The sequence below is a fragment of the Leuresthes tenuis genome, unplaced genomic scaffold, assembly GCF_036924035.1.
Source record: "Leuresthes tenuis unplaced genomic scaffold, fLeuTen1.0.hap1 SCAF_4, whole genome shotgun sequence".
Taxonomy (NCBI): domain Eukaryota; kingdom Metazoa; phylum Chordata; class Actinopteri; order Atheriniformes; family Atherinopsidae; genus Leuresthes; species Leuresthes tenuis.
Window position 1 is genome coordinate 20576062 of NW_027325358.1, and position 10593 is coordinate 20586654.

A 10593-nucleotide genomic window follows, 5' to 3' on the forward strand; every position below is an offset into this window, starting at 1 on the left:
AGGTCGCGTGCGGCCACACTGGAAGACTTGTGTCCACAGGGCGTTGCGTCCAGCGTCACCTCAGTCGAATAAAACTTAGATACAGTTGACAAGTGCACCAGTTGGAAGCATGATGTTACTTTGCATGACCCACGAGTCAGGTCTGCCAGACTAGGATTTCCGTTACAAGATTTCACAATTTACAAGATTCTGACTGCGGTACACTTAAATTCTTAAATGAATAAATAGAACAATGAATCTAGCTCTTTATCAGTCTCACCTCCGCAAAACTTGACGCAGAATTCCTCAACAGATGGTAAAAAATGTTCAAAAGCTTTTGATGTGCTTTGAGAAAAGGCAGGTCTGAAATCCAAAATATGTAATAAGTTGTTTGCAGTGGCGTAGCAATATCCCGTTATTGGTCAAAAAGGGTCAGTTCGACCTTTGACCTTAAATCATAAATTATATTAGATTAGATTAGATTAGACGAAATAAATAAATAAATAGATAGATAGATAGATAGATAGATAGATAGATAGATAGATAGATAGATAGATAGATAGATAGATAGATAGATAGATAGATAGATAGATAGATAGATAGATAGATAGATAGATAGATAGATAGATAGATAGATAGATAGATAGATAGATAGATAGATAGATAGATAGATAGATAGATAGATAGATAGATAGATAGAAATAATCATTCAGTGCATCAGACTTGATTTTACTTGAGATATACTTTAATACTTTTCTTCGTTTTCTGGCCTCTTGAGTCATTCAGAATGCTGTCCACCATTAGGACTTCTCCATGATTAGGATTGCTCATATATACGTTTTGAACGATAATCAAATCCCACAGATTGTGTCCTTTAAACGTCCCCGGTTTGGTTGACTCTTGACACCAGGAACATGGCGCACTACTTGAACTTCAACCTCGGAAATTTATCCAGCCTCGTTTATCCGTTTGACAAACTGCAAATCCATCACTCAAAATTCTCGCGATGAATGACCTCCATATATAAGAGCAGATGGGGGTGCCTCGTCCACTTGGAGGGGCATAGGGTTTCCTTGAGGAGCTTGGTCAAGTTTGGAACGGGCGAGGGTCTAAAACCTCCACAAGAAAACATCCAACCATGTCAGACGCGGTGGTTAGTTTCATGAAGGACTTTTTGGCTGGTGGCATTGCCGCTGCCATCTCCAAAACAGCTGTCGCTCCCATTGAGAGAGTCAAGCTGTTGCTTCAGGTAAAGTATATGAAGCAAGTACTGCCCGTAGGACGCTCTCCTGTTCACATCTTTGTGCGTAAAGTGTGCGTAATTAGTGGAACACGGCTGAATTTTTTACTTAAGTTAAAACATGTAAATCGCTTTCATGGAGGAAAGTCCAGCTGAGCATTGAGAGGGCTCATATGGTCTTGTGCATGATGCCAAGATGCAAGTGAGAAGTCAACTCTTGGATCATTTTACGCACAGGTCCGTGAGATGGTGGCAAGGCCTCCTGATCTGTGCTTCAACAAAACAGTCACAATACTATGCGTACAATTATATTTGTATGTTTATCAAGTTTATAATTACTCTGTTGTCGCAAATTACCACTGGAATATTGAGTACAAGTGAATTGCTAAATTTAACTTAAAGTATGTAATCTAATACACAGTGAAGTCTCAAGTGACAGCAATGTGCCCTCAGACTGCTGGGAACACAACTGCATAATGCCTGTCTGAGGAATATTTTACGTCTTTTTATGTAAATTTGAAGTTCACATTATTCAAATTTGTCAGTGAAAGTGGTGCATGTCTAAGCTGTTTTATGCAAACTTTTACTTAAAGACGCAACACACTGTGTTCATGTATAAAATGAAGCCCTCGTTCCTCCTTTAATGTAATTTATTTCCTCTTCTCTTGCAGGTCCAGCATGCCAGCAAACAGATTACCGTTGACAAACAGTACAAGGGAATCATGGACTGTGTGGTTAGAATCCCCAAAGAACAGGGATTCGTTTCTTTCTGGAGAGGCAACCTGGCCAACGTCATCCGTTACTTCCCCACCCAAGCTCTTAACTTCGCCTTCAAAGACAAGTACAAGAAGATCTTCCTGGGGGGTGTGGATCAAAAAACACAGTTCTGGCGTTACTTCGCCGGTAATCTGGCATCTGGCGGTGCCGCAGGTGCCACTTCGCTCTGTTTCGTGTATCCACTCGACTTCGCCAGAACAAGACTGGCTGCTGACATCGGCAAGGGCAACGCGGAAAGAGAGTTCTCCGGTCTTGGAAACTGCATCAGCAAGATCTTCAAAACCGATGGCCTCAAAGGTCTTTATCTCGGATTCAACGTGTCAGTGCAGGGTATCATCATCTACAGAGCGGCTTACTTCGGATGCTTCGACACAGCTAAAGGTGCGCATACCTGTTCGATGTGACGTTTTATATTGTGTACGTGTTTTATCTTGACAGCGGGTGACTTAACGAATCCCTTACACAGGTATGCTGCCAGATCCCAAGAACACGCACATCGTGGTCACCTGGATGATAGCCCAGACAGTCACTGCTGCAGCAGGTCTTATTTCATACCCCTTCGACACCGTCAGACGTCGTATGATGATGCAGTCAGGACGCAAAGGAGGTGATTTTTTTGTGTGCTTTGTTTGACATTTTTACGCATTTTACGCATGTTGTCCATATATGGCCATTACGCATCACTTGTTTCCGTCTCTTTTCAAAGCTGACATCATGTACAAGGGCACAATGGACTGCTGGAAGAAGATCATGAAAGACGAGGGATCACGGGCCTTCTTCAAGGGCGCCTGGTCTAACGTGATCAGAGGCATGGGTGGTGCCTTTGTGTTGGTGCTGTACGACGAGATCAAGAAGTACACAAAATAAACTCATACTCCCAGTATCCAAGGAAATCCTCCACTTTATTTAAGTCTTATTTCTTGTTATATAGTGATAACAACTTGGTGAATTACATTGTTGGCGTGAAGGCTACCACTTCTTCGCAATAATCAGGGAAGATCGGTTGGTGTACTTGACCTGGGTTAACTTGTCTTATCAGAAATGTGTATATATTTCTTTAAGATTGGCTAGAAGGCAGTCTTGGAGTATGACAGCAGGTGGAGATGATGCTGATGTTCATACAGGCCACACCCTCCCGAGGCCCATATGTTATGTTGTGACCACTCTCTGACCCTCATATACCAACTCATACATTTTATTAAGAATAAAGATTTATTAGTCTAACGATTCAGCCTCTCTGTTTTCATTCAAAACAATAGTTTTTCTAGAAAGCTTCGCATAATACATAATTTTTTGTTTGCCACAAGAAAAAAAAAAAATCGCAAATGTTACAGGATGTATCATGAATGTCTCAGTTCACTTATTCAAAAAGCTTTCAAATGAACTTCATCATCATATTTTATTGTAAACACACCCGTGCCATTGTCTGTGAGGAAAATGGCTGTAATATAAACAGAATGGTGTTTAGCTAATCATCCACAATTTTAACTCACAATTTTCCCTTGTGAGGGATTTCTTTGGAAGAACACATACTGAACACGATAAAGGTTTTTACCTGAGCCGTTACACTAATCATGAAATCCATCTACCAAAAAATTTGAAACATGACAAAAAGATGTTTTCTCCCCAGCTGATCCAAGTGTGTTTTAGGAGATAAGAATTTACAACAATTCAACAACAAACACTCGAGTAAAATGTGGCACAAGAAGCTTTACTTTAAAAAGAAACAGAAACAACAACACACCAATAATAGTTCAAAAATGGTTTACTTGTGCAAAAACATAATTCTACATATAGCGGATAAATCATACAAATGTGAGAAAATGGGACAAATTAAATCCCAAACGGTTTCAACGCAGCTGTTAAAGTGTTGAAAATATTCAAAAATGCAACTACGTGCACCTTAAAGTGCTGAAAAGCTATCGCTGTGTTGAGAAGCCAACGTTGAACCACTGAAGCGAATAACAACAGCTTTCATATCAGAGCGTCAGCTGCATTTTATTTCGTCATGAAAGAGCGGAGAAGAGGCTCTCCTCTAATGATACACATGGCAAAAAAAACAAAACAACAACAACAACAAGGCTGTAGAGCGGCATCTGTCAATGATGAAACCAAATATCCTCTAAGCTTCGTACCTTCCAGACTCAACCTTTCGTGGGGAATGGATTCCAACAGGCTTTACTATCGGGGACCAGTCGTGTGTTTCTTTGTAGATTCGATGTTGTTCAACGTTAGCGTTCTCAGCACCAGGCTGGTCGGGCAGCGTTCAGTTTACTTGAGCTGGGAACGGGCGTGAGGCTGGAGTCGGCGTTAGTGAAATCTGCTTTGGAGCTGACTGGCCTCAGACCTGTTGATGCTGACAAGAAAGAGATGCTCTCAGATTAAAGACACAGCAATATAGCCGCATCAGAAACTAGGTGTAGCCAGAGCACTTTTATCTCTGAAAAGTACATATGACGTGAACATTTTGGTGGAAGAAAACAGGTATAGTAAAAACAAACACACACAAGCACAGGGATGTCCAATCAGAGTTGACACAACAACCTGTTCATGCTGGACTCTGCCGGTGGCTTATTACTTAAACTCTTATTCTTTAAACAAGTAACAAGAATAACAAAAGAGAACAACATTTAAACTATATAAGGTGATATAAGGTCAGTAAATCCTAACAGCTCAAATGTGTGATATACAAAGAGGAACTTGAATAACACCAGGCAGCTCCAACCAAACTTGACAGACATCTTCAGGTGTGAACTTTTGATAGTGGAATCAAATGAGGAATTTGGCCGTGTAGGTGTTTTATGCTCCCGTCATCTCAGAAGTGGTTTTTGTCTCCAGGCAACAGTCCACATCACCTCTCACTTTATTTACTGTACATAAACTGCAATTAACTGAAGGTGCAGCCTCAGAATAACTGAGATGGCAGGCACTTGCTGATTAAAATGGCTGAGGGTCTTGCATGAGCAGGTATTCAGTGATCATGTTGCTACTCTGTTTAAAAGGTACATAAATGGTTTAAAAAGTGGTTCGACGCAGTAAAAGTCGTCAGACCTGGACGCACATACCTGAGGATGTCCTGCTGCTAACTCTCTCTTTTGTTGTGGTGGATTTACAGATGGGATACGATGGAGCTCCCAGGTATCCAACTTGGCGCTGGTAGTCAGACAGCTGCTCTGAACGCTTCAGCCCAGGGGTGGGTTTCACCGACTCCAGTCGCTTCAGGAAAGCCTGAGAAAAACACCAGGAATACAACCAGTGTTGCAGAGAGAGAGAACAAACCTTTTTGTTTTTTTACTTTACTACTTGAATCTTACTAGTACTCGGGTCCAAGTAGTTTGTGGTGCTGTTGAAGTGTACCGATTCATAAAGAGATTTGTTGAGCCCAAAAATAACAATGAATCATCAATGAGTCTATGCCCAAAGTCCCATTTCTGTTATATACTTACTTCTTAAAGCAACACCACAAAACAACATGAGGCAAAACGGTGGCTGAAAGTTTAACATGCATTCACACTCTCACATGCAGAGCCAGCAGGAAAGCCTCAGTATACGAAAGTGGCAAAAAGCTCAAGAGCCAAGTTGTACTGCAAAAATTCTATAAAGGGCTCGCAGCTGCAGTAAAACTGTTTATCTACGTGCTATATTAATTTCACCTCTTTAAAAAAAATAAATAAATAAATTCTTGACATACACAGAACTTGTTGGTGTTGTGCAGGACGATGAGGTGTGTTACATGCAGTGCCGTGTGGGACGGATACACTGATCACACGGCAGATTCAATTACTTCTCTCCAAGAATAGAGAGGACGAAGCACTCCTGACAAGACCGACTTAAAAGAGGGAACGGTTTGTCCTGAAAATGACTGAAACACTATGTCACAGAGACTGCAGGGGCTACAATCACCAATTAGTGATCACGGAACATAAGAAATGCCAAATAACAGTGAGGAAAATGCTGCTGCTTGTCAAAAATATCAGTTTTTAGGTTCTAGTGGTAAATTAAAGGTTAAGATATGAAGTTAGAGGCTAAAGCAGCAGAGCCTGGAGTGTCTCGTAATGTCACTCTGTAGCACTGCTGCAAGCCTGCCACCTGCTGCCATCTATCCACGTTCATCAGTGTCTGTTTTCAGGGGTGTGCTCTCACACCGACACCAGCTGAACCCAACTGATTAGTACCAATAACACTAGTACCCTTCCACAAATGTACACCTCAGAAGACATGTGTCAAAATATTAACAAATAACAGTAGAAAATCCCAGAAGCGTGCAATTTATTATTTCAAGTCCATTATCCGGAGTTGCTTTTTTTTTCTTGTTTCATGACATAAAATAATAATTTTCTAGTGATAAGAGGTTAATAAATTTAATTACCTCAAGTGTTTGGCCTTTTGTTGTCTCGTGATGAGAGAATCTATTCTGTTGTGTGGTTTATTTTTATGTTTTTTGACTTTCGAGAATTTCATGACTATTAGGGAGGACCCCAAGCGCAGTCTGAAATTCTCCACCAGGTCTACAAACTCAGAGAGAAACAAGATGGAAAACAGTGTCTTCACTGGATCTTTGTCATTGGTTGTAAAGAACTTTCTGAGTCACCTAGTCTGACATCACTGGGCTTCTATAGATGATCTGACTGGCAACTTGACTCTGACAAAACCGTCTGTTACTGGAAACAGTTATACTCTGAAGGAACTGATGATTTGGGCACGTATGAGCCTCAAGCAGACAAAGTTTAGATCTCTGGTGGTGAGGAACCTAAGGTCCCTGAGAAGTATCACATAAGACATCGCAGTGCTGAAACACCATCCATCACCAAGAAACCAGTGAAGCTCCTGGTAAAAGTGTTTGACTGCAGCCTGAAAGATACAGCATCCGTCTGAGCAACCACACATGAGGGGGAGGCTCGGCTTGCTGCAGTGGAGAGATCAGGCTTATCGGGTAGCTTCAAAGGTCAGATATGCCGACATGGCATCCTTCCTCAGGTTTTCTTGCCCAGTCCTCTCCTGTTATATTTGATTCAGATTCCCCCAATCGAGGGCTTTGGGAAAAGATCAGCAGGTTCCCATGAAAGAGGTCAGGACCACCTCAGAGCATCAGCAGCATTGCCTTATTTGGGCAGAACAACAAGCTGAAGCTCCCATTCAGCAGCCTTCATGAAAAAGGATAATATGGCGGCATGCACTCGGGATATACTGCAACGTCACGCAACACAAAGATTCCTGCAACACTCAGACAGGTACCAAGATCTGGACTGGACAGGGAGGAAGGGAGCAGAGGTACAGATGCTAATGATAAGAGGAAAAGGCACTGTATATATCACCATATACCTGAGAACAATACTAACTTTTATATTTTGGTAATGAAAAATTCATCAGATTTTCTGAGTTTTGATTCCCAACTAACTGGGTCATTTTCGAGAACGACAGCAATACATTACACGTTTCAAAAGTCCAGTTTGAATATGTGACTTGGACATCTGCAACAAACGCTATTTGAGCACATGAACAGCCTAAACTACACAAAAAAAAAAAAAAAACATTTGACTCACACAAGTCCTTGATTTGATATTAGTGGTAATTAAGACAAAAATCATAAGAATGTGGCCTTGTGTCACATTTTAGTGATCATGTACCAAGTGATGCCTACTGAACCCAGGAAAGTCCACTATAGTGTGTGTTTAGTAAATGAACCGTAGCTCGAGAGCCACAAATAAAAAAAAGACATGACGACCAAAAATGATTTGACCAAATGTTCCATGACCATGAATGCGTATCGTTAACAAATCTAGTATCAGGGGTTGCCCGAGACACATGACTCACCAGATTCTCCCGTTCGATGCGTTGCTGTTCCCGCTTTCTGTTAAGTGCACTGTGAGAAAAGCGAATCAGAGGCGAGCTGCCGGCCACATGGGTTTTCATCCCCACTGCACTTCCTGGTCTGGGCCCCGGAGAAAGGCGTGAAAGCTCCCGGAGGAGTCGCTGATTCTCTCGATCTATACGTCGGACCTCATCGTTAGTAAACGAGTAGTTCTTCCTGTTTCTCCCTCCGGGATCGGGGAAGACAAGTTTACTTCCAAGTTGACTTTCTAAACTGAGGGATCCTGCATGTTAGAAAGCACATTTGTTCCATTATCACAATCTGCCTGTAAAATAATTACTGTTACGGTTTGTGTCTTTATCGTACTTTGGAACCAAGTGTGATGGGTTTGTTTGAGTACAACTAAACAATGTGAAAAACTTAATATTCAAAGGAATTCACATCCCTTAACTTTAAGATATATATTCTTTGGTCATAACCCTATGAAATCATCCTTCACAATTTGCAAGAATATTCTCAGATAAATGAAGAGAAAAATTAAACTGTGAACATCTTTCTTTTTTTAAGATGCTATATTCAAAACTAAGAGTGAAAAAGATGGTGCACAGATGTCTGGTGCAAACCTAAAATATGAACCTATTGTCTTATATAACATAGGCAAAAGAAAAAGACTGGGATCCCACATGTTGCACCAGTTTCAGTGAGGAGAAAGTTTATAGCTCACCAAAATATCAGTCTTATAGTCTGGGTGGATGACTGCAGCAAGAGTGGCACTGTTTTGTGAACGATATATTTGTGTGACAAGTTATGGAATGAAGACATTCTGTTCACATGTGACACATTTCCCAGCTGCAACGTTATATAAAACTATGTGGCCTTGTGTAATACCAAAGCAAAAAAAGTTGGGATTCAGCGTGTGTATCATAGACCACGGCAAACACGACTGACAGACAAGAACGGCACAAGTTTACTCACGTTCATCAAGGTCTTGATCTGAATCCTCCTCTTGTTTCATGGTGCTGAGGCCACTGGAGGGCACACTCCCCTGCTGCTGCTGCTCATCATGATTCCCATCTTCAACTTCTGTGTTGTTCAGATCCAATGACTGGAGAGGGCTGGATTCAGGGGAGGAGAGGGGGCTCACATCTGTTACCGAGTCGTCAGATTCATCTGTACTAGAGGTAGGGAAATCCCGAGATCCTGCTGAGCCCACTCTGGTCTTCTTGTAGGAAGACTTGTTGGGTTTGGGGTGGGTGGGGGACCCAAGATTGCTTCTTCGACTACTACAGGAGCTCTCGGAGTCTGCATCTGCGCTGGCCTCATTTGAAGTGGGAGATGGAGTGCAGTGGTACCGACTTTTCGCTTGTTTTCTAGGAGATTGCTCGTTTTTCCTTTTTGAGCTTGCACTGAATGCTAACGCTGTATCCCCCATCTCATTTGGACTCAGGCCGTAGACATAATCTCCGTCTTGTGTGTTAGCCAGCAAAGCCATAAATCCTCCACTTGGTCTTTTCTTATGCACAATAGAGTCATCCTGACCATCACTGCTATCACTTATGACTTGATCTGATGTGCAGGATACAGATGATACATCAGGTGCTCTGCTCCTCTTATTGTTCTCCACTTGCTTCAAGTGTTTTCCTGTCCTTTCAGTGTTTGAAGATAAATCATTATTCACATTTTTATTATGCGTTGCTGGTAACCTCTCATGCGCTGCTGGACTCTTCTTTTTAGACAACCCTTTCTCTTTATTTTTCCCTGCATCTCCACTGATACCTTCACAATCACTGTCGAAAAATGAGTGATCCACTTCACCTTCTAGCTCATCCGGGTTAAACATGGCAGCCTTTTGCAACAATAGAACCTGTATGGTTGTTTGTGAGAGTGACAAAAGATTGTTAAAAGTTAGAACAGTTATAGAGCTTTTTTTTTTCTTAAGTAAAGAAATGCAAAATGACAACATAGAGACAAAAATTTACAAAAAAGCACCACATGTAAAATCAGTACAGGTGCAAAATTGCTGTATTAATTTCTGCATAACTTTGTGAGGTCATGCAAAGCGACGAGACAAAGAGATGCTGAATAATCACAAAGAGAGGCAAAATAATGCAAGAGACCATAATTCGTCCTGGACTGAAAATTAGATCTGAACACAAAGCCTCAAAACATCCCGACTTTTGGCTGAAACGTGTCATCCTCGTGTGTTCACAGCTCTCTTGTATTTCACAGTCTCGTGAAATACAGATGTCAAATCCCTGTCCTTTTAATGCTGGCAGTGTTATCACCATTATGTCGAGTCTGTTAACGCTGTAATCCAATTTAGCCTGTTGTGAACAAACCAGTGACTACAACGGTGCTACCAATAAACACACTTTTCACCACGTATATAGTTACAAAGTATAAACCAAGCCAAACGTATACACTTACCCCCAGAATACACGCTTTGCTGATAAACACCGAATTAGCTAACTCAGTCCAACCACACAGCTAACTTTAGCAATGGAGACACGACGCGACATCTTACCTGTCGACGAAAGACAATGTTTCACAACAGAATTGCATTTACTTCTTTAGACATGATGCAACGCGTCAAGAAGACAAATAAATTAATAAAACCTTCACTAAACTCAAATACTGTCCGTTAGCAGGATGCAGCGACATGCCTAGTAACTACTCAGCGTCACTTCCTGGCAACGGTTGCTATGTGACTCTGAGCGTAAACTGAAGCAGATTTACTCCAAGGAATTCAAATCATAAAACCCTCAAGGAATCATAACAACAAACA

At 41.4% G+C, this 10593-nt stretch overlaps 2 protein-coding genes across 2 annotated transcripts; one reads left to right on the plus strand and one right to left on the minus strand.

Annotated features, from left to right (window-relative positions):
* Positions 1-1028: 1028 nt before the first annotated feature.
* slc25a4 (solute carrier family 25 member 4) lies at positions 1029-3220 on the plus strand. Its single transcript, XM_072385036.1, has 4 exons — positions 1029-1228; positions 1891-2377; positions 2463-2603; positions 2703-3220. The coding sequence occupies exons 1-4, from the start codon at positions 1118-1120 to the stop codon at positions 2861-2863; spliced, it is 900 nt and encodes a 299-aa protein (XP_072241137.1). The 5' UTR covers positions 1029-1117; the 3' UTR covers positions 2864-3220.
* On the minus strand, positions 2938-10484 carry cfap97 (cilia and flagella associated protein 97). Its single transcript, XM_072385035.1, has 5 exons — positions 10333-10484; positions 8784-9672; positions 7811-8091; positions 5062-5224; positions 2938-4352 (listed from the first exon to the last, which is right to left on the minus strand). The coding sequence occupies exons 2-5, from the start codon at positions 9646-9648 to the stop codon at positions 4237-4239; spliced, it is 1425 nt and encodes a 474-aa protein (XP_072241136.1). The 5' UTR covers positions 9649-9672; positions 10333-10484; the 3' UTR covers positions 2938-4236.
* Between the last annotated feature and the right edge of the window lie 109 nt (positions 10485-10593).

Bases quoted from the DNA above. Each gene is read 5' to 3' on its own strand.
- cfap97 (XM_072385035.1), bottom strand. From the start codon at position 9,648: ATGTTTAACCCGGATGAGCTAGAAGGTGAAGTGGATCACTCATTTTTC. The intron at 5,225-7,810 runs GTGAGTCATGTG...TGTTTTTCTCAG, and splicing joins GCATCGAACGGGAGAATCTG to GCTTTCCTGAAGCGACTGGA. The intron at 4,353-5,061 runs GTATGTGCGTCC...CTTTCTTGTCAG, and splicing joins TAGCAGCAGGACATCCTCAG to CATCAACAGGTCTGAGGCCA.
- slc25a4 (XM_072385036.1), top strand. From the start codon at position 1,118: ATGTCAGACGCGGTGGTTAGTTTCATGAAGGACTTTTTGGCTGGTGGC. The intron at 1,229-1,890 runs GTAAAGTATATG...CTTCTCTTGCAG, and splicing joins GAGTCAAGCTGTTGCTTCAG to GTCCAGCATGCCAGCAAACA. The intron at 2,378-2,462 runs GTGCGCATACCT...TCCCTTACACAG, and splicing joins ATGCTTCGACACAGCTAAAG to GTATGCTGCCAGATCCCAAG.